The sequence below is a fragment of the Panthera onca genome, chromosome X (genome assembly GCF_046562875.1).
Source record: "Panthera onca isolate mPanOnc1 chromosome X, mPanOnc1 haplotype 2, whole genome shotgun sequence".
Taxonomy (NCBI): domain Eukaryota; kingdom Metazoa; phylum Chordata; class Mammalia; order Carnivora; family Felidae; genus Panthera; species Panthera onca.
Window position 1 is genome coordinate 114,036,489 of NC_138357.1, and position 26,810 is coordinate 114,063,298.

The 26,810-nt window shown below is 42.8% G+C and overlaps 1 protein-coding gene across 11 annotated transcripts in view; it reads left to right on the forward strand.

Annotated features, from left to right (window-relative positions):
* The window catches only part of SH3KBP1 (SH3 domain containing kinase binding protein 1), a 332,387-nt gene that overhangs the window by 207,677 nt on the left and 97,900 nt on the right, over positions 1-26,810 (forward strand). For 10 of the 11 annotated variants that reach the window (XM_081793831.1, XM_081793833.1, XM_081793830.1 and 7 more), the window contains one exon: positions 23,899-23,974. In XM_081793831.1, the coding sequence (XP_081649957.1) occupies positions 23,899-23,974 (76 nt within the window). Of the gene's footprint in view, positions 1-1,618; positions 1,942-23,898; positions 23,975-26,810 lie in introns of those variants that run through there. The other variant, XM_081793835.1, reaches the window with a different exon arrangement.

Below are 26,810 nucleotides of genomic sequence, written 5' to 3' on the forward strand. Positions count from 1 at the left end.
GGTTAGGCGTCTGACTTCGGCTCAGGTCATGATCTCCCGGTCTGTGAGCTCGAGCCTCACATGGAGCTCTGTGCTGACAGCTCAGACCCTGGATCCTGTTGTGGATTCTGTCTCCCTCTCTCTCTGTTCCTCCCCCGCCCGTGCTTTCTCTCTCTCTCTCTCAAAAATAAATAAACATTAGCCAAAAAAAGAGTGTCTTTAAATTAGCAATTGTCTGATTTTTTTCTCACGCTTAGACCCAAGCGGTGGATTTGGGGGAGGAAGACCACGGTGGTGAAGTGCCATTCTCATCACGTCGTATCAAGGGCACATCCTATCAGCATGACTTCGCACTGTTGGTGTTGACTTTGGTCACCTGACTGGGGTCCTGTTGATGAGGTTTCTTCACTGTAAAGTTGTTCTGTTTTTTCCCCCCTTTCCTAGATTCGCCTCTTTAGAAACAAGTCACTATGCACCCACACACTTGAGAAGTGGGGGGTTCTGCTCACCTCCTTTAGGGACAAGTATCGTCATAAATTAGTGGGAATTCTTCTGTGCGGGCAATGTGTCCATTCTCTCCATCCTAATTAGGTTTGGGTAAGGTGATTTCTTATCTGCCCTCTGAATTCCAAATGTTAATTCTGTACTGCCTGCACCCCCCGCCGTTTGCAGCCTACCGACATCTCGCATATTTGTGTTTTGTGTGTGTATGTGTGGTGTATAAACAGACCTATGTCTTATTTACCCAAGCAGATTGCACATTTCTTGAGCCCTGAGATGGCGTCTCATTCAAAGCCCCCTACGCTGCAGGCGGTTACTAGATAGTGAATAAGTGGTTTTTCAATGAGGGCAAGTAAACAATTTAAGAATGAACCGCAATTAAGAAGCGAAACGGGCCGTCAGAGTCTAAGTATATGGGGACTGCAGTAAGGTCAGGATGCTGTTGACTCGGCACCTGACCTGTGAAGTTGTCCTGGATTTGTGATAGTGGCTAATAGGGTGCTTTTTTTTACCAGCTAAAAAAGTACCGGGTACTTTTTTAAGCACTCCACATCTATTCCTTATTTAATCTTCCAGACAACCCTATGGATCGGAGCTTTTATCCCCATTTTGTAGATAAGGAAACTGAGGTGAATGGAGGTTAAATGAGTTGCTCAAAATCATATAACTGGGAAGTAGCCCAGCTGGGATTTTGATCTCAGACACTCTGGCTCGGGAGCTTTGAACTCTTAACCAGTGGGCTCCAAATCCATTGCAAGTGGTGATTCAAGTGGTATCTCATTTGGGGAAAAAACAAGATTGCTATTGAAACATTTTATTACCATCTGCGACTGTACTGCCGATTGGCACGGCTGGCAACGGTTTTGCTGGCATTTTCCTAGGGTGAATGTTTCTATAAAGCCACGGCTGTTTTTTCGTCTTCATTTTTTTTTCTTTTTTTAAATGACTCATTTTTGTGTATCACCACTAATTTTTATTTCTTTAAAACACAGGTATTTTTACAATGGGCATTTCATATACAAACCATCTTCTGGACCTCTGTCACTCCCCAGCAGATTATCTGTTGAAAGATAGTGGGCTTTTTATTTTCTCTCTGACGTTTTAAACAGAAGTGGCCGCCAGGTCCTGCCAAATAAACACTCTTTCAGTGTGTTCCTTGTCTGAATGGTCACACCTGTGGGTCCCCGGGAGACAGCTACATTCCTGCAGCAACGCAGGCGAGGGAGGAGGACTTCTCGCAAAGCCACCCAAGCCATGAATCGGCCCTGGCTTCCTGAACCGTAAACAAATGCGAGCTTTGTTCTCTCCATTGCTCATTTGGTCCCAAGTATGACTCAGGGGTAGGCTGGGTCCTTCAGGCTCTGTGCCTTTGGCTGTTGGAAGGAAGTGGGAGTGCTCCAGGGTAGTTCTGGGACCTTTTCAAACTGAAGAAAGGAGGCTGACTGCATGATGGGAGAAGAGGTATTTCTTTCTTTGCTTTTAGAGATGTAATAAGGCCCCTTAATCTTGCATCTTGTCTGCGCTGTTTTCTAACAAGACTTATAATGGGTTTGCCCTGGTGGGTTACAGTGAAGTGTATGCCGGCGAGGATCCCCCTCAGGGGAGGCTGTGGATATGCTAAGGCAGAACGTATAACGTGCAGGAGTCTTTTCTAAAGCCAAATGTTGCACTGGAACTATTTAGCTGTTTTAGTCCCCCCGCCCCCCCGGCCCCAGCCCTTTGGTCAATTCGGCCATTAATTTTTACAGATGTTTTCGGTTTCTCTGTGTCTTGGGTTTTCATGTGCGCACAATGCAGAGAGTAATTTACATGGGCAGTTTGCACAAGCAGTAACTGTTACGCCATGTCACCGAGATGTTTAGCAATTACAGATGTTTGTGCAGTAAACAAATCCAGCTTGCTCTTCAGGTTAACTTAGGAGAGAAGAGTATGTCCACGCAGAGTGAGCTAGCTGCGAGCCATTTCACTCTTGGGTGGCATGGACATCAGGAGTTTTCCTGGTGAATGGAGAAGCTGTGAGTAGTGACTTCTGGGTCCTGGTGAACTGTTTTATATATAGAGAGAGAGAGAGAGAAAGAGAGAGAGAGGTAAAGATATTTGGCTACTTTCGTAGTACTGATTATGTTCATTTGCTCATATGCACAGTAAAATAAAGACACTAAATTATCTGACTTCCTAAAAGTTTGCTTAGTGATAGGTGGTCTTGTGTCTTGCTGTGAGTTGTTCATACTTGTCTACCTAAAAGCAGAAGTCTGTCATTTTCCAAACGCAAAATACAATTCCCTAAATAAACCACAGGATAAGTAAGGCTTACAATGCGTCATATGTCTTCCATATTCCTGTCTCTTGTTGAAAAACATTTTAAAGGGGAGAGTTGATGATATCTATAAAATATGTATGTCTCTTTATGTCTTTTTCTGTTGGCTTTAACTTACAATATTTTCAAAACTGCACAAAAAGTTTGTGACAAAAGAAAACACATTGTTTTAACATTACTGTAAGAGTAGGAAAACTTCTTGAAAAGTTTGTTAATGGCATCTGTTGCTTGTCTAGAAGGACATGAACGCAGGCCGCGGTTGGCTAAAATAAAAAATATATTCATCTGCAACGGATTGAGAGAATTTGCTTGCTGAAAGTTATCTTAAATTTGCTGATTATTTTATTATTATCGCCACATATCATTGTTGGGAGTTCTGAAAAGTAGACCTCAGAATTAGATATTTATATGGAAAATTCAGCTGCTGACTCTTCTGAGAAATGAGTGAAAGCAGGTTGATTGTAAGATGTGAAATATGGGAAAGGCTCAGCATTGGCCCTGGCTCCCTCAGGAGCCTCTCTGGCTCCCTCAGGCTAGGGCCTGGAGATGGCACAGGTAGCCCCTGGTACCCTTAAAGGTTTTGTGACTTCTAAATTACTCATTGCCTTATTGAGTCTTCCCTGAACCCCTTGCTTGTTTGCTTCTCAAAATGGAAATAGCCCTGTTATTCTCTCATCTTACAGGAGTTCTTTGCAATAATTATTATAATAAAAACTTGGGGCACCCGTGTGGCTCAGTCAGTTAAACGTCCAACTCTTGATTTCAGCTCAGGTCCTGATCTCACAGTTTGTGAGATCGAGCCCCGCATCAGGTCTGCACCGATAGCGCAGAGCCTGCTTGGGATTCTCTCTCTCTCTCTCTCCCTCCTTCTCCCTCTGCCCCTCCCCAACTCATGCTCTCTCTCTCAAATAAACGTTCAAATTTTTCACAGTTAAAGAATATGAATAAATAGAAATTGCCCTTAATCCTGTTATCCAGGAACAATCATTTTATTTGGAACCTTCCAGGCTTTTATCCGAACAGAAATGTGCATGTAGTATCTATATGTCACTCTTCTTCAGCCACTAATGAGGTCATAAATGTCACCTGCTTTTAGAACTTAACATGTTACAGGCCCCGTTTTCTTTCAGACCTGTCCATGGTCACCCATTGTAGAGATGTGCCAGCATTTATTGAACCAGTCCTCACATAATAACTAGTTACATTGCTTCTACATTGTTAACATTAGAAACAGCATCCTTACCTATGCATGGTGGTACCTTCCCTGGTTGTTTTTTTAGGCTGAATTTTTAAGAGAGGAATTTCCAGGGTAAAGGCTGATTTAATTCTGTTCGGTTTTATTCATAATGAAAATAACTCAAGTACATGGTAAAAAATTCCAACAGAACAAAAGCTAAGACCTTTCTCAGTTTCACGCACTCAGCTTTACTTCCCAGTGGAAATCCCCACGAAGGCTCTCTATGTACTTCTATAGAAATATGGAAGTTTTTAAATTATGGTAACATACACATAATACCATTGTATTCATCATGAAGTGTACATTCAGTGGCATTAAATACATTCACATCATTGTACAATCATCATCTCCGTCCACCTCCAGAACTTTTTCATTTTCCCAAAATGAAACGCGGTCCCTCTAACTTCTCGTTTTCCCCCTTCTTCTAGCAACTACCATTCTACTTTCTGTCTCTATAAATTTGACTAGGCTGGGTACCTCTTATAAGTGAAGTCATACAATATTCATCCTTTTGTGTCTGGCTTATTTTACCTAGCATAATATCTTCAAGGTTCATCTATGCTGTTATAGGTGCCAGAATTTCCTTCCTTCTTTAAAATTTAAAGAGTTTTTTATTTTAGAGAGAGTGAGAGCATTCACGAGTGGGGGAGAGGGACAGAGGGAGAGAGACAGAGAGAGACAGAGAATCTCAAGAAGGATCCATGGTCAGCATGGAGCCTGATGCGGGGCTCAATTCCACCACCCTGGAATCAATGACCTTAGCAGAAATGAAGAGTCGGATGCTCAACCAACCGAGCCACCGAGGCGCCCCAGAATTTTCTTCCTTTCTAAGGCTAACCCATATTCCATTTTATGGCTCTATCACAGTTTGTGTATCCATTCCTTCATTGATAGGCATTTAGGTACTTTCCACCTTTTGGCTGCAGTGAATAATACTAAAATGAGCGTTGGCCTACTGATACCCGTTTGAGGCCTTGCTCTCAGTTCTTTTGGGTATATTCCCAGAAGGGGAATTACTGGATCATATGTAATTCTATCTTTAATTTTTTGTGAAACTGCCATACTGTTCTGCACAGCAGCTGAGCCATTTTGCATTCCCACCAGCCATGCACGCGGGTTCCGTTTTCTCCACATCCTCGCCCCTTGGCATTTTCTGTTTGTTTGCTGGCTTGCTTCTTTTGTAATAGCCATCCTCACGGGTGCGAAGTGGTATCTCATCGCTGTTAGAGTTGGTGTTTAATGTGTGTTCGTGTTGCCTACCGCTAAGGGGAAAGGGTACTATTCTTATCTTAGAACGATGAGTTGAGGAAGAAGTCTTCTGTCTGAGTCTAGGATGAACTAGCAGATGAGTTACTCAGTCCCAAGAGATTGCCGATGGCTTGAGGGAAGGACTGGGTCTCCCTGTTCACTCAGACCCTGAAGAAAAGATGAGCAGGTGGCCCGGGTGGTGGCTTGCCCTCAGGGGTTTCATGGTGACCAGGACTGCCGCCTCTCTCGCTCTGCCCGAAGGTTTATGGAGAGTGGATTCAAAATAGTTTTTCTGAGAAAAGGTGAATCTCTTTTTTTGTGCGATTGGTAATTGTAAACGTTAGTACCTAATTTATCCTACGTAGCAGGGAAAGCCAGTTTTATGATTGATTTTTCCTCTCCTCACCTTCTGCGCCAGAATTCCTTGGAGATAGGAAATGAAAGTCCTGCCTTTTGCGCATTTGCTGAAGCTTTCATTTGATTCAGTTGACATTCTTCAGTGGGGTGGGCTGCAGTATCTACTAGTTTTTCTTTGTGGCTCTCTTTTGTTCTTTACTTACATCAATTACTATTTCATAATATCTGTAATCCTGAAGTTTGCAGATGCTTTTCGTTCCCGAAAGCTGAGGTTTTAAATTTTTCTGTGTGGCCCTTAAAAGATCACGCACATGTACTTTTTCTCGCTGATATTCTCCTTACCTATAAAATGATAGTCTAGACGACTGAATTTCAGTGGGACGGGTTACATTTAATGCTCTATAAAAACAATTTTTTAATGTTTATTTTTGAGAGAGAGAAGAGACACAGAGTTCTAGGGGCAGAGGGGCAGAGAGAGAGGGAGACACAGAATCCGAGGCAGCCTCCAGGCTCTGAGCTGTCAGCACAAAGCCCGACGTGGGGCCCGAACTCCCGAATTGCGAGATCATGACCTGAGCCGACATCAGATGCTTAACCGACCGAGCCACCCAGGCACCCCAAAACTGGCAATTTTAAAACAAGCTGCTCAGCTTAGTTTGCACAATGGTGTGTCTTTTCTTACATTTAAAGAATTTAGATCACAGAGATCGTTCAGTCAGCTACCTGTTTTGTACTTTTCTGTGGCATCAGAGGCCATGTAAAAAGGACAAAATGACAGCCTTCTTCTCAATGCAAACTTTTAATGGTGGAGTCCAGATCCGATTTATGTATACCCATAAGTGCTCTAGAAGCAAATGGAAGCATAAACACAGGAACCCAACTTACCCATAAATGCTCTAGAAGCAAATGGAAGCATAAACACAGGAACCCAACTTACCCATAAATGCTCTAGAAGCAAATGGAAGCATAAACACAGGAACCCTACTTACACCTCTGATAGAGATTTCTCTCTTTCTAAACCTGGGCTATAAAATGTATAGTATGCCAGGATCGCCTTAAAAGTCACTTCTTCATCCAAAGGCCATCGTTACGCCGTTTCAAGAATGACCTGTGACTCGGGAGTCTCGCCTCAATTACACTGATGCTTGAACTTTTAGGAATAGAATTGGCAACAACTAAAGGCGGATCTTTGGGGTCTCTGTCCTTTCCAAGCTGTATTTCTGTTTTGCTCATTTAAGTTGAGGAAGTTAGGAGTGGTAAAGATGAATTTACTGCCTCATTTTCTTTTTTCTTCTTTCACTTGCTAAGCATTTTCACCCACCAGTGATTTTAATATGTTTTGCTCCATTTGTTTTGGTAGCATCTGTTCAGTCTGTTCTTTTTATTTTGATTTCTTAGTTGGGCCTCTCATTTTCTCTACTAGAAGCAGCTTTTCCGAAAGTTCTTGGGTACCTTTTCTAGACTCTTAAGGAAGTGGTTAAGGGCGCCTGCGTGCCTCGGTTGTTAAGCATCTGACTCTTGAGTTTGGCTCAGGTCATGATCTCAGAGTTCTTGAGTGTGAGCCCCGTGTCAGTCTCTGTGCTGACAGCACGGAGCCTGCTTGGGATTCTCTCTCTCCCTCTCTCCCTCTCTGCCCGTCCCCACTAGTGCTCGCTCACTCGCTCTCAAAAACCAATGCATAAACTTAAAAGAAAGTGGATAAGAGAAGTGATGACGTAAAGTATCAAGACTTTAGATCCTGAAGTAGTCCCAAATTGCCCTCCTGGTACAGTGTTATCATTGTCTAGCTGCTGCGTCAAGAGAGCCGCACACATTGTGTGTCCCTTTGTGTCTAATTTCAGATAGAGTTCTTTTGCTTCAAACCCCAGGACCCTTTCCACATTCAGGCGTTGTTAGAAACAGAGACAGTAGGTTGCTCATAATTTAAAATTTTTGTAAATGTTTTTTTAAATTTATTTTTGAAGGAGAGAGAGAGACAGGGTATGAGCGGGGGAGGAGCAGAGAGAGAGAGAGACACAGAATTCGAAGCAGGCTCCAGGCTCTGAGCTGTCAGCGCAGAGCCCGACGCAGGGCTCGAACTCACACGCCGTGAGATCATGACCTGAGCCGAAGTCGGACGCTCAACCGACTGAGCTACCCAGGCGCCCCTTGCTCATAATTTAGAATCCAATTTTTTCCAGTGATGGGAATACAGGTGTTGTTTTTTGATTTGGAAGAGGCTGAAACGTTATGAAGCTGGTAACCCTGTGCCCATGCATGTAAGGAATCTGCCTAAGTAATGCGTGTGACACTGTCTCTGCAACATAGAGGTGGGAAGAATGTAATGGACGGGCAACCTTACTGTGCTTTCCAGTAAGGCTTATAGGATCTCTAACATTTTGGTGTAATTTTTGTATTCACTGCCCAGGAGTTCACACAACGCCAGTTTTTTCCAACTAGAGCCTTTAGTCATAGACCACTAGGCAGGAGAGGAGAAAAGCGTCCAAATAAGAGTTGAAAAGAGGTCTTGAAAAAATTAGCGAGGCCAAAAGAGATACATCTGGGTTAGGGGTGGGATCATTGTTTCCAAGTGCTAAGAAATGGTTTTATGGGGCCACAGAGCAGTATGCTTGTGTGTAGCCCAACCCTGACTTGAGTTCAGAAAGTCTGTATGAAGTGAAGATTCTAATGTGGGTTGATTGTGTTGTCATGAAACTCAATGACTAGAGAGAAGCCAGGGTATCCAGAGAAGCAGTGACTGAAGGCAGTGAATGGAGATGGTCAAGAAATTAGAAATCAGGTGCTGTGGAGAAACAGTGGTCATCGTCGCAAAGAGAGAAGGCTAAACAGTTTGGGAGGAAGTGAAGAATTAGGTGAGGTTCGATGGTTGCTTGTTCTCTGGTCCCCTGATGGCTAAAAAAAGGGGAGCTCCCTCTAACTCGAGGCATGGTGAGCAGGTTAGGAATAAGGGAGAAGTAGCCAATACTGAGGCCTGATCAACTCTTCCTTGTCCTCTGGTGAGGCGGACGTGGAAATCTTTCACTGAAAGTCCCTGTAGAATTAGATAGATAACCATCTGAAACCCATCTGTCTGAAATAAATTAAGGATAATAACTCAGGAGTGGGGAAGAGGTTAGAAACTCCAGAAGCCCGATTCCTGCTCTCTGTCCTCCTTTGTCACCATCTTCCATGAATTGTATTGTTTTCCCTGTGTGGAGCCTGTGGCAAGACTTTGTGGAAGGCAACAAGAGGAACTTCTGCTCTCGGGAACTCAAAAGTGGAAAGCACTGAACAGAACATTCTCCATTGTGGTAGAAAAGGACAAGGAATTTCTCAAGACCAGAAAAATGCATCAATTGGGATATTTTACTGTGCACAGTGTCTCCCCCCACTCCTTTAAAAAAAAAAAAACAAAAAGTACCTTTTTAAAAATAACCTAGAACTGTAAAAAGTGCCATTTAAGAAAGCACGTGATTAAAATAGGTGATGTCATGTTTTGTTTTGTTTTTTCAAATGAAGGTTTTCTTCCCCTCTATTTTGTGTGTTTTGGTGTCTTTGTGTGTGTTACAGAGAAAGGAGAAGAGAATGGGGAAACATTTTAGTACAGGAAAATGAGAACATGCAAAATGAGTAATGAAAGACATACCATTTGTTCATTTGGTGAGGATCTAATTTGCCTAAAACTCATCATGCCTCAGAGAGAGAATTTCCAGCCTTAAGAGAACTCCTTTTGCACCTGAGATTCGCTACTAAAGAGACTTGTAACTTTGAGTGAATGAATGAATATGTGTGGTAGCTGAGCATAGGCTTAATTGAACTTTTTCTCCAGCAGACCAGGAATCATTCTACCAAAAGATTCCTCTTAAAAGTGCATTGATTGGGGCGCCTGGGTGGCGCAGTCGGTTAAGCGTCCGACTTCAGCCAGGTCACGATCTCACGGTCCATGAGTTCGAGCCCCGCGTCAGGCTCTGGGCTGATGGCTCGGAGCCTGGAGCCTGTTTCCGATTCTGTGTCTCCCTCTCTCTCTGCCCCTCCCCCGTTCATGCTATGTCTCTCTCTGTCCCAAAAATAAATAAAAAACGTTGAAAAAAAAATTTAAAAAAAAAAAAAAAGTGCATTGATTCAATCCGTCCACACCCTAAACTCGAATCATTTAAAAAAAAAAAGTCAAGCGTGATTTTTGAAAGGCAGCTAAATCAAAGTATGTTCACATTAAGTGGAGACGGTTGTCAAATAGCTGAGAAATGAAAACAGCTGTGAAATCGATGTCTTTCTTTTTTTTTAGGATTGTGATACACTTAAGTAAATTGTTCTAAAAGCTCAGGGGAAAATGAAACCTCAAAATTTGGGGGGTCTGGTTTTCCTCACATTTGTTTTTTCTCCCATTTGAGAAACTGTTTGTAATCATTACTTCGGTTTGTGTTTAAAAAGAGTTTTTCCTTGTGAAGAACTGGAGAACCACTAGAAAACAGAACAATAAAGCTATAGAGACCCCACGCAAATACATCACACCTTTAAATCAGTACTTCTTCAAATGCTGGAAATTGAGGAATCCAGAAGTATCCTCTGTGACCCTATGTGAAAACGTTACAAAGTAAACTCAACTTTTTTTTCAGCTACTGTCACGCGTATGAATAGGAATTCATGGGTTTAATTAGAAGAGCGGGGAAATATGTTTTTTAGCTTTGAAAACATGTGATAAAATGCCTCAATACTTTACTTGGGAACAACATTAATTGGAAATGACTCTATCATCTACTTAGTCACTGAGTTTAAGAGCTGATGAATAACTATAAGTATAGGGTGGTAATAAATGGCAGGCAATGCTCTAAATGGGTGGCGTCTTGTGAATTACCGCCGTGACTCATTTTACATCTGATGTTCTTAACATCCTTCCTAATGACTTCGAGAAGGAAATAGAATGACCCTCTAATAAAAGCTGCCTGTGATTTCTAGTTAGGAGGTGTTGCAAATCAAATCAGGCCTCATGGAAAGAAATCAGTAACGTGGAGAGGTAGGCCATCCTTTCTAGTTATGTTAGTGTATGTTATTTTCTTAAAACTTTATTTTTTGCATTATAAAAGTAATAACCGGTTTGTAGAAACACTGGAAAGTAGAGTAATAGAAAACAAAGTAAAAAGCACTCTCATTTAATCGCTCTGGGGCAAACACTGTTGACTTTTTTGTTTTGTTTTGTTTTTGGTATTTACTTTCAGCCTTTCTTGCCATACATTTTTAACCGGTTGAGATCATACCACACACATAATTTTCTTCACACACATACTCGTGCATCTTTTCCACTTAGCCTTATATAAAATTTCCCACGTCATTACAAACTTAGTGAAACATTACAAACTTCGTGAAACATCTCTCTAAAAAAGGCTGTGGAGTGTTTAGTTGTAAGGCTCTAGGTACCTCGAGGATGTGGGAGAACTGGAATTTGGTGGTTGCATTGACTCCTGTCAACATTATGTGTGAATCCATATTATATTATATTATATTATAGCTGAAAACGTAGCAGCTTCTTGAAAACATACAAAAAAAACCAACGTAGGAAAGCAGTGTTGGCTTGTGGGCTGGGTCGTGGTGGGCACTCCACAAAGGTTTGTGGAATTTGATATACTACCTGTTGGATCTGAACAGAATTCCACTTGTCTTCTCCTTGCGGATACTGAATGAAGCCTTTAAGAAAGCAGCCTTTGGCAGGAGGCCTGTCCACTTCCAGGTAGAGGACTGTGACTTCAGCTTTGCACGTCTAAGGGTCTGTCGGTAATTTCTACTGGTGGCTGTAGAAATCTGTACCACATGAGTTTATGGTCTCATTTGGCCCATGTTTCTTAACTGCCTCGGGAGGGGTATCTGTTTGGCCTAACGATTTAGGATTTCTTCATCTCTTATTGAATGGATGCCAAGCTTTGTAAAAGATGGCTCGGAGTGATTTTCTATGGTGGTGTGTTTGCTCCTAAGGCTCAAAATTCTCAATAAAAGGCTTTCTGTTCTCTGACAACAGGCCATTTTTCCCAGACACACGCCTTGTTTTTCCATCGTTAACAGTAGATAACAGTTTGGATGCAGCCAGAAGCAGTTGGCACGGGCCTGTATTTGAGGGGCTTCTGGAACAGTCTTCTGGCCACTCACTGCAGGGCGCCACCTTAACTGAAGCTTTATTGACCTGAAAGCTCTGTGGGTTGTCGGCTCTGGCCTTAGTTGTTTCTCCGAGTTTCTTTGTGTTGTCTGCTTTTCCTCCCAGGCGGTGACTCTATGGTGATTGCTATTGCTTTTCTTCCTTGCTCATTTTTCAGAATTATCGCTTTGCTCCAAGCTCGTCTCTGCTGCGTGACCGTCTTGTAAAAGTCGCTTCATGCTCTCCATTCCCCAAGCAAAGGAATGGGGCAGTTTAACCTGCCGTTTTGAAAAGCTGCCGTAATCAAAACAGTCAGTCTTTGTAACTAGATTCATAAAGAAGCATTATAGTGATTGATTTTTTTATTCAGTAAAATTCAACAACGGCAGTAATGGCTAAGTACTTCATATGCATTTTTTCCTTGTAATCCTAGAAAATCTATAAGGTACGTGTTATCATCTCCATTTCAGACAAGGAGACAGAGGTATAGAGACGTGAAGTGACCTGCCCAAGATCGCATAGTCTTTGCTCTTAGAGAGGAATCCTACTTAATACTAATTCGCTCCTCTTGCCAGATGCTATCATGAAAGCGGGGGGGGGGGGGGGGCAGCTTTACTTGTTCCGTTCTTCTATCACCAGCACCTAGAAAACACATTGTACATAGAACTTTCTCCATAGATCTAAATATTTTTGATGAATGTTGAATTTATTATCGACTGGAGGAAACTCTGAGTGTTTAGTGTCTCCAATGAATACAGAGATTAGCAGGACACAGTTCTCGCCCCCCCCCCCTTACGTTCTAGTCAAACAGACACAGACATAAGTAGCCATAAATACAAAGCAGAGAGTGTAGTCAGTGCTGTTCACGAGACTCCAAGCAACCACAGTAGGACCGTGGAGAGGGTGAGAAAGTTCCAGTGGTTGACATGTAGGATGTTTTCATGGACGGCACAGATTTTGTGTTCACTCCTCATTGACGAGTGAGCATGTTGTAGTCATTAATACCTAGAATGCCCTGAGATTAATTTGATCTCTCTTTGAGGATCTCCGTTGTTGAAGCGCCTCAGGGTGCCCTTTCTAAGAATTTCACTCTCTGTCATAGAAGATATAACCAGTGTGTACCTGACCTCTGGGTATATTTAGGAAGTTCCTGTTTTGAAAAAGTATGTGATGTGAACTTGTTCTTTGCAGTGAAAGAAAATGTAAAGTGAGTGTGATTGAGTCTTAAAGTTTTGATGCAGTTTTCTCTTGCCTTCTTCTATAAAATCGGGGAGACCGGATGATTTTTATAAAAAAGGAGTAAGTGTTGTTCTTTGGGAGTCTGGAGCAAGCAATGAAAGTGAAGAATGAGTCCTGCAGCATTAAAGTCAGAGCCGTATAGCAGGAGCCAGATTGAGAGATCGTCTCGATGGAAGGAGTGTTTCCCTTAAGACTGAAATGAGCTTCTGGACAAAGATGAGTTTGTTCTCCAGCTCACCTTGTTTGATGCTGTCTGCGCCCCTGATTATTTTATGGTTAAATATTAAGTATCAGGATAGGATACCAGAGGGTCATGAGCAGTTTCTTGCCTTTCTAGTTAACATTCATACTTAGAGAGAGGCTTGTAGGGAAAGAGAGGTATACTCTTAGCCTTTTAAGAAGTTGTGATAAAATATACCTAATATAAAATTTACCATTTTAATAATTTGTGAGTGCACACTTCCGTGACAGTAAGTCCATTTACGTTGTTGTGCAGCCGTCACCACTGTCTCCAGAAATCGTTTCACCCTGCAGAACTGAAACTCTGTCCCCCATAAACACTAACTCCCCATTCCCCCTCCCCTCAGCCCTTGAAAACAACCCTTCTGCTTTCTGTCTCCATGAATCTGACTACTCTAGGTGTCTCGTGTGAGTGGAATCATACAGTATCTGTCTTTCTGTGACAGGCTTATTTCACTTAGTATAATGTTTTCAAGGTTCGTCCATGTTGTACCATGTTTCAGGATTTCCTTCTTTTTGAAGGCTGACTGATATTCCATTGTATGCCCTAGCCTTATAAATAGCGGTTTGATCGAAAACAAAACAATAAAACATCGTTCCAAATATTACCTCCTCTGTGACTGAAACAATTTCATTTCCCTTTCTTGCTCTGAAGGACATAAAATCTTCTCTGGAAATTTCTTTTGGGGAAACAAATTTCCCACTTTCATCTCTAGCAAAGACATTTTGGGAGACTTAGTTGGCTCAACTATTTACTTTACACTTGTCAGATTAGAAAGATGCTTTTTCATTTGTGTCAAGAACTTCTTAGGTATCTCTGTTTTTTAAAAAAAATATTTTCATTTTTGGGGGCACCTACGTGGTTCAGTCGGTTAAGCGTCCAACTTTGGCTCAGGTCATAATCTTGCAGTTCATGAGTTTGGGCCCTGCACCAGGCTCTGTGCTGACAGCTTGGAGCCTGGAGCCTGCTTCTGATTCTGGGTCTCCCTCTCTATCTCTGCCCCTCCCCTTCTTGTACTCTGTCTCTCTTTCTTTCTCTCTCTCTCTCAAAAATAAATAAAACATTCAAAAAATCTTTTTTTCATATTTTCATTTTCAAATAGTAGATTGATTGGTGTTTTAACAGTAAGCTGACTGTTCACAGCTATCACAGGCCTACTTTTTCTACAAAACGTCACCACGCCAGCCTCAGAGCACTGAGAACACATTCACTGTGATTCTTCACATTAGGATAGATTCTCCGAAATGCATCCCCGAGTCTCTGTGTTGGGCCTGTTTTGCTTCTTGTAATCAGGATCTGAACTTAATGTTGTTCTTGGCATGTCATTGGCACTCTGTACCCACGTAGAATGCATATATGTAGACTTAAGGACGTAACAGAGCTTGGGTTTTGTCCATGTATATCCAAACCAGTTCACGATCACCGATTTCTCCCCGTGGTGACCATGGAGTAGAGAGAGGTAGGTGGTCTAAATACTTCTCGAACCTCTCTTTTACACTTTCACCCTCACTGCCTCAGTTGGATCACTCCATCATCCTCCTCTTCACCTCCTTGACTTGTGCATGTCTTTCCTTTCTTCTTCATTCCTTCCAATGCCACTGGATCATTGGTCTTAAAGTCAGTAATTTGACCACACCACACCTCTGCTTGCTGCTGGTTGCCTTTAAGATAATGCGCAAACTTACCATGGGCCCCAACTTACCTTGCTGGCCTCCTGACCCAGGAAGCTCTCCCTTCCTCCACCCGTGACTGCACCGCCCCCTTCCCCACAAACATTCTCGCCTACGCTCCTGCTTTTCTTCAGGTAGAATACCCTTTCCATCATTCTCTACCCAGCAAGTTTCTGCTCACTCTTCAGAAGCTGCCTCATGCTTCATCGTTGCTGTCTTATTTTCCAATGTGGAACTATTAATAGCTCCTGTTTTCTCTACACCTTTGTTGTAGTGTTTATCTCTTTGTACTATGATGCTCTGTTAACGAGTCTGAGACGGACTGTTAAATTTTGAACTTGGTAAAGATCCAGGACTCTGCCCATCCCATCTTTGTTAACCTAGCCTGCGGCATAGATCATGGCTCATGGTAGTTCTGGAAAAGAGTGCGGAAGGAAGGAAGGAAGGAAGGAAGGAAGGAAGGAAGGGAGGGGGCAGGCCAACATTCTATATTTCTGAGGTATAAAGGAAAACTACTAAGTGTGGTTTTGCCCTCAAGTATGCCATGAAACTGCCGTGATCCATCGTGGGCTGCGTGTCAGTAGAAACATTACTGAAACCTTGATTTAGCCAGTTGGACTTCCCTTGAACCTTAAAAGTGAGATGGGATTCAAATACACTGGGGGAGGAGGTGCTATCCCCGGCAAGGGAAATAGCCTAGACTATGTTATGATTAAATAAATCAAAATATTTTAAATCCGGAGAGCATCTTTGTATGTTAATTGAATTCATACAGCTACTTTATAGAAAAATTAGGACTCGGTCCACAAAAGTACAGCAAGTGTCATGTGAAAGCCCTGGATGAACGACACTCAGACCAGGCCCATGGTATGTACTCCTGCCATAACATCCTTCTGTCTCCTTTAACCATACTCTTTAAATTCTCCAGATGCATCTAAAAAGGGAGCATTGTTAAGCAAAAGATAAAAGTAATCCTCTAGTAGAAAGAAGGGTTATGTTTTCCTTTTATCTGTCATAGCGGTGGAAAATAGTCTTTTAGGGCATAATGGCGAATTGTATTTTGTCAAAGTGGTATATGAAATGGAAATTTACTTTGGCCTGTTCATCCTCTGTGAAAAAGATGATCTTACAACAAAATAGGATGCAGGCTTCTCTCTTGGGCACAGTGGAGGTAAAATATAAGCAGTATTTTCATATACCGTCAGATGTTTGGAGAGCTGCCTTCTATGATTTTAATGTTGTCTGAATGTACATTCTCCACCTCATTGAGCACTTAAGTAGGTTTTGATTTGTTCTTCAACACTGCATTTCCCCAGCATGAGTGAAGCCCCTACTAAACATTCAATAAGTTATTTTGTTTTGACAAAGAGAAAATCCTACCTGTGAATGTGTTCTATGGATCTTGCCAGTCTTTTTAGGGCATGGTCTCTAGAGCTATTGAAAATGCAAACAAATGACCCAAATGAGCAAATCTTGGCAGAAGATAAAGTGCGTGATAAATGGTAGAATTGGCTCCAATTCTCGGATACATCTTTCGACTGATACACACAAATGCACACATGTGTCTCAGGAAGAGAGAGAAATATACTAATGTAAAGCAGACTCCATATATACATGTTCAGTAGAATGATAGATACTAAAGTTTTTATTGTACAGATTGAAAGAGTAAAGCCTGGAAGGCCTAATGGAGGCATCAAAGATGGGCATCTGTGTTTTATATTCAGAAAAAGGTTGCTAATAGTCTTAAGAGTACAGGGAAAGGTACCAGCCACTGAGAGATATAGCAGGTTGCAGCAATTGGAAGTAAATGTCTTCAGGGCTTTGGGACTTTCTGTGAACGGCCATTAAGAAGCAGTATATATTCAGAGTGTTTTAAGGGAGATAGTAAGGGGTGATAGTGGAGGTTGACTAAAAGTTGAGTCTCATGGGAGATCAGAGGCAGTAGCCTGAATTGGGGAATAGGATCCTTGTCTAGAAAACTAGTGAAATGGTCTCTGTGATAGTAACAGGGCTCTAGGCTGGGGTCAGAGAAGAAGGGGCAAATCTGAAAACAGAGCTTTGGTGGTGGATTTGACAGGAGAACATGCAGTAAGAGTGTAATCAAGGGTGGATTCCAAGTCGTGAGTCTAGGAAACAAAGAGGATGAGCCAGGAGACTTCAGGAAGTAGAGGCAGTGATGTTCATCCAGCTCTTCCATACACTACTCATTCTTGTGATGTGTTCATAAGTAGCACAAGAAGTACTGGTTGAGCTTAGAAGACACTTAGATAATGCTAAGGTTAAACGGTAACTACAGGACTTCTCAGAGCTTTTAATTTGCTATTATGCAAGGATTAGATCGAGTGTTCTATGTTTTCCATATTTACCAGATTGTGGGATTCGGTGTTTTGGCACTTGCTAGTTGGTACGACATCTTGGGAGCATACTTTGGAAAATTATTTCAGCACAAGAGAATGGGGTGTGTGTGTGTGTGTGTGTGTGTGTGTGTGTGTGTGCGCGCGCGCACGTGCATGCACGTGGGTGCGCATGTATGTACACATACCTGGATGATAATAAATCCTCCACATGAGGGTTTTTTGATCATAATAGGTAGGAACTTGAGAGAACGCGAGGGAACAGGCTAGGATGAAGAGTTGGAAGTCACAGGCAGAGAGCTGTCTACCAGGAACATGGCTGAGATTGGATTCTTCTTTATGGTGACCAGTAATTAATAGGAGGTTGGGGGTGTGCGCCTGGGAACAAGAGAGTAAGCCAGGGGTGACAGAGGTCTAGGAAGTAATCCTGGAAAATATGCTGTCACCAGAGATTATGCTGCAAAGAGCTGATACAGGACAGTGACAAACAGTGGGCCCTCCTAGTCTCGTTTGTCAAGAAGGAACTCTCCACTCATTCACCAGTTGTCTTGGGAGGTTGTTAATGCTAGGGTAACACATGCATCCGTGGCATCCTCAAACTCCCTGCTCTGTTCAACACTTACTAACCCTTTACTTTGTAGAGAGAATAATTTACATCTAGGTCCTGCTCTCAAGGAGGCCACTATTTCTGAAGAGAAAAGGAGAGAAAAGCAGTTAAACTTTCTAAGCGTAATACAGCTAACAAATGCTTCTAAAGGAGCTATGGATCTGACCGGGTCTTTGACTATGATTGGGCAAAGAGGTTTAACGTAATTTGAACTTTTGCTAACTTTTCAAGACAACTGGGGAAATAAACATTATATGGGTAACCGTAAGTCTGAAGCTCAATTTTAAAATCAGGAGATTACTTAAGAAGTTTTTTTCTTATAGCGGTGTTTAAAAATAGGCTGAAGCATGCCTCTCGGAGGTGTCAGAAATGACACAGTGGTATCTGAGGTGTTTTAAAGATGACCTCTGACCCTAGAATGGAGCTACAAATATATTTTTTCTTTTACTGGACCATGTATTTTATCTTTAGAATTTTGAGTTGTATTTTATTCCGGCGTATGTCCTGTTGGTATCAAATAGTTTAAGCTGAGCCAGCCAAAGGCGGACGAATTGACAGTTGCTAATGTAAATTTCCCAGCGAGTAGAAAAGGCTCCCATTAGAAGCTCACAGGCCCCCATTGTGAAGACGCTCCTTTGTGCTTGTTCTCTTCTGGCTCTGACATGAGCTGGCTCACAGGGCTTAGGCTCTGCTCCTACCGTTCTCTGCTGAGCACCAAGCAGACTTTTCCTAATACCATCGATTAGAGGTGTTCATGAAAGGAATGTGTAAAAATAAATATTAAAAGTTGACAGTGAGTTTTAATAGTTTGTGTATCTTTCTGAGTTACGATGGTAAATGAAAGCTAAAAGGTTGTGGATAGGGTTATATATAGATCCTGTTTCTCTTTTCTCCTGTCACTATCTCCCATAGCCTTTACCTCTCCATATCTTGTATATGACTCACATTTGGGAGAACCATGCCAAATGGTTGGACACTCGTCAACACACTACTCTGGAGAACCCAATGAATTGCTGTTTCAGTGTTGGTGATAATGTGAAACATCCTCCTGCCTTTTCGTCTGCTTCCCTGCCTCACGTTGAGCAGGCACTTAATAAATCTGTGCTGAGCATAAAGGGAAGGAGTAGCGTTAAACACGAAGGTAGTAAAAGGAATGCCTTGAAAGAACCATCTTTTATCTTGTATTTTACCAGCTGTTTGAAAAGTCATCTCTTGTGTTTGGCTTTATGTGAACACTTGAGTAATGTCTACATATAGCTTCTCAGAAAATCACCCTCTTCTGGAATAGGTATCCGAAAGCCTGGTCTACCAACAGAGAGACTTCACTGATTGAATATAGGGCGCTCTCTCTCTCTCTCTCTCTCTTTCCTCCCTACCCACTGAACCTGATTGCCTCTGTGATTAAGAGTTATGCGTAGTATTCTGAGAGGAGACTTTCAGAGATGGGACTTAAACTTCCTTCTCCTTAGCATTGTCCTATAATTAGAAAATTTTATACATTCAAAGGAGTTTGCATCTGAATTAGAATAAAGTCACAGGAGTGACTTGGTTTGAGCAGGACCCTGGTCTCACGCTCCAGCGGTCACAAAGAGAAACAGATCTATTAGTCATTAGGGAACTGGATTCTACTGGGCTCACATCCAGGGATTGTCTTTCCTACAAGCGTTAGTTTCTTCATTTTGGCACAGAAGAGGGGAAAAAAATTACTTGCTCCAGTAACTGAAATCATATGGGGGTTATCTTTCTTGATGCTGTATTACCAGATCTTGTAGAGCTAGGAATATATATGATCGCTCCTACTTACTACACACAAAATCGCCCAGAAACTTTATGTAGGGTTATGTCGAGAAAGCTAGTAGGAGAAAGGCTTCTGGTCTTAAATATTCGAAGGAACGCTTTTTTTAATTGTTTATTTTTAAAAGTCATTTTTTAAAATGGACATTAGGATGTGGTAGGAGAGGCAAAAGTTGATGGCAGCCTGGTGATTACTGTTTGTTGAAGTAGATCAATAGCAATAGTAGCTCATTGTCAGTGGCAACCAATAGTTGTCGATTTGTAGAGCTTTCACCTTTATGCAGCCGTCCATATGTACATGTCTTCCGAGACCAAGCAGTGGCTTCCAAGCTGGGGGGCAAGCAGAGCAGAGTAGCACAGATGTGGCCACTAAGAGGTCTTTAGACCACAGCACGGAGAAGAGGAAGCGCTCAGCTGTTCCTTCACAAGGCAGATGGTAAAATGGGCCTGTTTGCACATCTCTTAGGAGTGAAAGAGCCGGGTCCTGAGCTGAGTCCACACAGCCCCCAAGTGCATGGCCGGTGCTTGTCCTGGATAAGCCATCTTCTTAGGGCACCCAGAGGGCAAGATCTTGGAACCCTGCCGAGGAAGCAAGGAATGGAGATGCTGAATCCTCTTCCACAGCTGCTATAAGCCTAACGTCCTTCGTCACTGCCTTAAAGTGGATGAGAGATGTCTGGATGTGATTTCCTGATTTTTCTGTCTCCTTAGGCCTGGCCTTCAATTATATCTGACCTATGTGTGTACTGGAGCTAGGCATTGCCCTTTAAAGTTTTTTTTAAATGTTTATTTATTTTGAAGGGGAGGGAGGAAGAGAGAGAGAGAGACAGAGAGACAGAGAGAGAGAATCTCAAGCAGGCTCCACATTCAGCGTGGAGCCCAACTCAGGGCTCGATCTCAGGACCGTGAGATCATGACCTGAGCCAAAATCTAGAGTTGGACACTTAACTGACTCAGCCACCCAGGCGCCCCTAGGCATTGCCCTTTGCAAGTTCGGGTTCTGTTCACTTTTAGCCCACTGGACCAAAGATGTTTTCAGAGGTGTAGGGGAAGCTGAAAGCCGGGTGGGAAAGCAGTAATTCATTACTCCTTGTCTTTGTTGTTGGATTTAGAGGAAGGGCGGAGGACAGAGGTTCTCAAAGGGGGCATTTAGAAAGGCGTAGGGCATTTGGGGTGGATGCATTGACGGAGGAGCACTGAAGGCTATTAGTGGGCAGGAGCAAAGGTCACCTAATGTCCTTTAGTGTGAGACAGTCTCCTACAATGAAGCGATGTCCCACCTAACATGCCCATAGAGGGAAACACTGTGGAGGAGCAGCAGGACGTGGCTCTCCCTGGAGGTCACTACAATCATGCAGATCTGCCCACTTGACCTTCATGGTAGTATGAGGCTAGGTATGGTCTTCCGTTGTTGGTACAAAACCATCTTTCCATCCATTCGTCCATCTGTCCCATCCATCCTTCTAGGGCTTCTTTGGTGAAGAATCTCATGGCCACCTATGTCCCCATTCTTTCCCCTCAGTGACATTGTCACCCTGTTGGCTCTCCTAAACTCTCATTCCTCTCTGCACTGACTGATTTAGTAGGAATGACCATTTGTTATGCCAGCTGAGAATAGAGAAAGTAGAAGGCAACAAAGCCTTCTGGAAAGAGAGAGAGAAGAGGAAGAAGAGTGAAAAAGACAGCTTATGATTCATATAGATATGAGAATAGGCACCTGAGTTGTTAATCCTTGAAAGGTATTTGGCTAGTGCTAATGGAATCCCTCCTACCTCTGGGTCAGTGCTTCTCAATCTCGAGTGTGCATCAGCGTCCCCTGGAGGGTGTGTTCAGACAGAGACTGCCAGGAACCATCCCCAGAGTTTCTGATTGAGAAAGCCTGGGGTGGGGCCCGGGAATTTGCTTTACTAACAAGTTCCCGGTGATACCCGTGCCACTCGCCTGGGAACCATACTTCTCTAGCTCTTAGAGAAGAGAGCAACTCCTGAATACTTCCCATCTCTGGGACGCCTGGGAGACCAAGCTGAGAGGGGAGGATCTTGACTTACTCTTGACCTTCAATCATGGCCCAAGAGGAAGGAAGGAGGAGCTAATAAGCCCAGCACCCCTGGAAGGTGAGTGCATTTTCAGCCACACCATCACCCCTGTTGCTGGGATCCATGCAAAGGCCAGCGTGCTGTATTTTCTGAAATAGCAAGAAAACAGAACAGAGTAAGCTGTTCTTTACGTGTTTTTCTGTATAGAAGTAAGTGTATTTAACCGGTGGATCTTCTTGATGTCTGTTAGCTTGCACTGTCCTGTGAACCAGGGCATCAGGGACCACGGGCAGTGCTTCCTTTTGTTACTAAATAAGGGGGAGTTGTCCGAGCATACAACCTATGAAGGTCTCTAAAGGAAGGCACCTGGTTTAACGCCCAAACCACTGGAAGCTTCATTTTTTTTTCCCAGAAAGGAACCCAAGTCAGGATTGAGCATAGTGTTTCCTTCTGCATATTCCTGATTTCTTCTCTCCACTGTCAGTGAAAACTGACGTGCCAGTGGTTTTTCTTTTCTTCTTCCTAATGAGTTAATGGCAGTGATACTTTAGTCTGGTCCAAAAGGGAAAAACAGAGATTGATGGCGATGCTTTTGGAAGTGTGAACAGGAATGTGAATGACACTTTGACAGTGCCTACTTTTCCTGTCAGTTCCTGGTTTTTGAAGATAAGTCTAAGAACGGTTTCTCATCAAATTTGACCTTATGGCCGAATAACAACACACTTTTTTCCTCCTTGATGTTTCCTTGGAATCACAAAATATTATTTAGTTGGAGTACTTAGCAGCAGTGGAGGGGTGGCATAATATTTTGGATTTCATTTTTTATCCAATTTAGAAAGCCCTGTGGCACTAAATAAAAATGTCACTGTGTAAAATGTAAAAGCTTTCTGTCACAAATGTTTTTAAAAATTCATAAAGGGCTGAGGATTTGATTTATCTTTTCCTCTTTCTGTGATTTATTCATATTTAATGTTAGTTTCAACATTTGAAGCATCAAGGACTTTTTCAAATTAAAAACTGTGGTGAATCAGTCTTATTTGAAGAAACATTCCGCCATGCCAATTCATTCCTGTTCACGTGTTCAAGGTGCAGCTATGTTTGGCTTTCCCAGTGGCTGGAATTCTCGCTAGGGAAACCCTTCGTTGTTGGGGAGGTTGAATTGCCCCAGCTACTTGATGTTGACAGCCATTTCCCAGGTATCAATAGACCATTTCCTCGGGCATTAATCATTATCACACAAATGTGGTGGCAAAGGAGAAGAGTGGGAAGGGACCTTGCCTTTGGAAGCAGCATTTTGTTTACTGTCTGTTTTTTCATTTTTGGTGCCTTTGAGCCTCTGAGTCACTTGTGTTTTCAGAAACATCTTTAGTCAGTGACAGTATCAGTCTTTTCTGTGGATGGTTTATTAATAATGAATGATAATAGAATTAGCCTGGAACGAAGGGAAGAAAATGAACTCCACACAAACTCATCATTTTTTTTTTTTTTTACTAGTAAATAGACACCCAGGGTCTGTGGCACAGGCCTTTCTTAAAGCCCTGGAAGGTTAAAAGGCTGGAAGGAAGAGCGCTGCGGGCTCCCCTCGTTCCACTTTTAGGGCAGATAGACCTGTGCTAGAGGACGTGGGCGTGTTCGCTCCCACCCCACGAGGCACGGTGCATTTTCCACGGCTGGGGCATGCGATAAGGCACACCTGCCCTGGACATTCTTGCTTCTGCCTGTCCTTCCACCTGCCCATCCACTTGTCCTTCTGGCCCTCCCTCCCTTTATCCTTCCCGTCTTTCTGTCTTTTTATCCTTTTCTTCTTACTATCATTCTTCCACTCTGCACACACTCTTGAGTGCCTCCTCTGGGCCAGGTGCTGTGCCTCCACGGATATAGTCAGCTTCTCATCAAGTGAGGGGAAAGGTACCTGTCTACTTTGCTGAAAATCATCAGCCTTTTAGTAAGAGCATCAAGGAAGAATGGGAATAAAAGGTTTGGAGCGCCTACAAGGATGAAACCCTTTCTCCCTGGTTCTCTCAGGTGCTTGTTATGCTTGTTATCGAGGCTCTGACCTGTCAAAGAATGGCAGCCCCTGCTCGGAGTAGCCACGCCTCGAGGGTGTGGTTTTTAGAAACAGTTGTGAACATTTTGTCATCATGAACTTGATTTTCTTTCTTTGCTTAATGGAGGGAATCATCTAGTTAAGTAAAATGATCTCTTTCCTCCTCAGACAATTGGAAAGAAGTTACCTCCAACGACGGCAACTCCAGACTCGTCAAAACCAGAAATGGACAGCAGGACAAAGAGTGAGTTTCCTTATTTATCCATATTTTACATTTGGAAGCAGTTAAGGGTTTTTCAGTCATGGACGTGCTTTTGAAAAATCCTCACATGATCCTAATGGCTGTTTAACTTTTTAAATTAAGTCTTTTAAATTTCAGTATGGTTAACATACAGTGTTATATTAGTTTCAGGTATACAATATCACGACTCAACAATTCTGTACATTACTCAGGGCCCATCATGATAAGTGTACTCTTTAATCCCCTTCACCTTAATGGCGTTTTAAAATACATCAGAAAAAATATACCCAAATGTGTTCCACTGGGTCCTACCAGTGGGTGGGCACAAGTTAGATTTGGCACTCTTGGGGGGTTTTCTTCTTTATGGAATGTGGTTCTTTCCTGCCGCCTGTATCAGAGCTGGGGCTTATCCATATATACCCAATCACTTTGCATCATTCAGGAGGCAGAAAGGCTGTAGAGAATGGCAATTCAAGCAGTTGGGGGATTCATAGGCCTTTAAGTCAGGGAGGCCCTACCTTCTTGCCTCAGCACTCAGCCAGCACTCCCAGCCCTTGCCTGCCTGCCTGCCTGCCTGCCTGCCAGCCAGCATCCTCAGTGCGTCTCGACTAAAATCTCTCTACACGCAGATGTCTTTCTTCCATTGAGCCACATACGCTCTTCCTGGAATTTTTACCCACGAATTTTAGTCTCTGGGTCTACAATGATATTAGCCCATTTTTCTCCTAACAGCCCTTTAAGTGTATGAGGATAGTTGTCTCCCTAACGCCTTCCTAAAGGTCCTATTTCCTGTTCTGGATGGTTGCCAGATAAAATACAGGATGCTCAGTACATTTGCATTTCAGATAAACAGTGAATAATTTTTTGGTTATAAGTATGTCCCCCGTACTCTTTGTTGTTTATCTGAAATGCAAATATACCTGGGCGTCCTGAATTTGTAGTTGTTAATCTGGCAAGCCTCCAATCCCTTTAGCTATCCTTTCAGTAACTAGGGCATTCTGGACAGGCTCTGGTCAGAAACAATTACTTCAGTTCCTTCTAGGGATTTTATTATTTTTTTTCCAGCTTCAGATTTTCTTATGAGCATAATGTGGACAGACTGCTAATATAGTTTGGAAAGCCAAAGATTGAGAGAACATAAATCACACATATATAATTATGATTAATATAAGAGCAAGCACAGCTTTATCCTTTTAATTGAGAAATAATATACCATTCAAAAGCAAATGAGGGGTACTGCCTTAGACTTAGGAAAATGAATTTGTGGGATTTGCCAAACCAGAAATGGTGGTTTTGATAAACAAGTTCATGGAAGATACGGATGCAGGTGCTGTAGCTGTGCCTTGGTGTGGAAGGTTCAGATGAGGTCTGGTGCCTTCCATGTGGTAATGCTGTTGTCCGACTCCTGGTCAGAGGCAGAAAGCCCTCTTGTCTAATACTCTAATGCAGGGGTTCTCACACTTGAGTGGACCCCAGAATCACCTGGAGAGCTGGGCCCCACCCCCCAGGTTGCTGGGCCCCGCCTCCACAATTTCTGAGTCATTAGTCCAGTGGGACCTGGAACTTTGCTTTTCTAAGGAATTCCCAGGTGCTGCTGCTGCGCCTGGTTTAGGGCCCACACTTCCAGAACCACTGTTTGGAACTCATCAATATTCCTCAGGACAACCTGGCCCTGCGTTTATTCATGCAGGTTATACACTTTTATGCCAAACCTACCTTTAGGCACTAAAGAATTTTCTTTCTTTCTTTCTTTCTTTCTTTCTTTCTTTCTTTCTTTCTTTTTAACTTTAATTTGGAGACAGAGAACAAGCAGGGGAGAGAGGGGCAGAGGGAGAGAGAGAGAGTCTTAAGCAGGCTCCAAACTCATTGCAGAGCTCAATGGCAGGGCTCGATCCCACAGCCCTTGGATCATGACCTGAGCCAAACTCAAGTTGGATGCTCAGCCAGCTGAGACACCCAGGTGCCTCTAGGCACTGAAGAATTTTCAAGAATTGAATATTTAAACCATTCTGCAAACATTTCTCTTGTTGGGCAGTAGCCTGTTCTTCCTTCATTCAACTGCTTATTCTGTAGTTACGGCAATTGACAGGTTTCTAAATGATCCCTGTTATTAGCAATGTTGCTTGGACGACCAGAATGGGGAATAGGCAGGAGAAGAAAAAGGGGAAGACACATCAAGCCTCAAAGGTGATGGGAATGTGGTCCCCAGGGTAGGCTGTCCTCGTGACATGAGACAACCAGTGGTCTTGACCAACCTGATTTGTGTCTGCACAAGTAGTAATCTGGGGAACAGAGGTTTTGTTTTAAGGGAAAGACTTTCAATAGAAGTAAAGTCAGAATTCCCTGTAGATGGTGCACCTCTGTCCAGAATAAAAAGGACCTTGGTCCTCCTTGGGTGACTTTGTGGGTTGCTCTTGGGAGGATTCTGAGCAGCAGGGACCCGAGGGTCACTTGTAAGGATGTGGCACATTGGACAGTCTGCAGGGCGTGCTGCAGTGACTAATCCTCAGGTCTTCAGAACTAGCCCTCGGATAAGATCCTGTTCCTGATGCTTTCTTTTCACCCTCTGCCATGTCTGCAGGCAGGAGATTCCAGTCTTTTTGGAAAGATTAGCTGGGCAGGGGTGGGGAGGGTAGCTGTGTTTTAGAGCTGGCTAATAGAAATATTATGTGAGTCACATACGTGATTTTACAATTTCTAGCAGCCACATTTTTAAAAAAGAAAGAAGAAACAAGTGAGCTTACTAAATTAAATATGTAAATGTATTTTATTTCACTCAGTGTATCCCCAATAGTATCTCTTTAACATGTAACCTGTATAAAATTATCAAATGAGATAT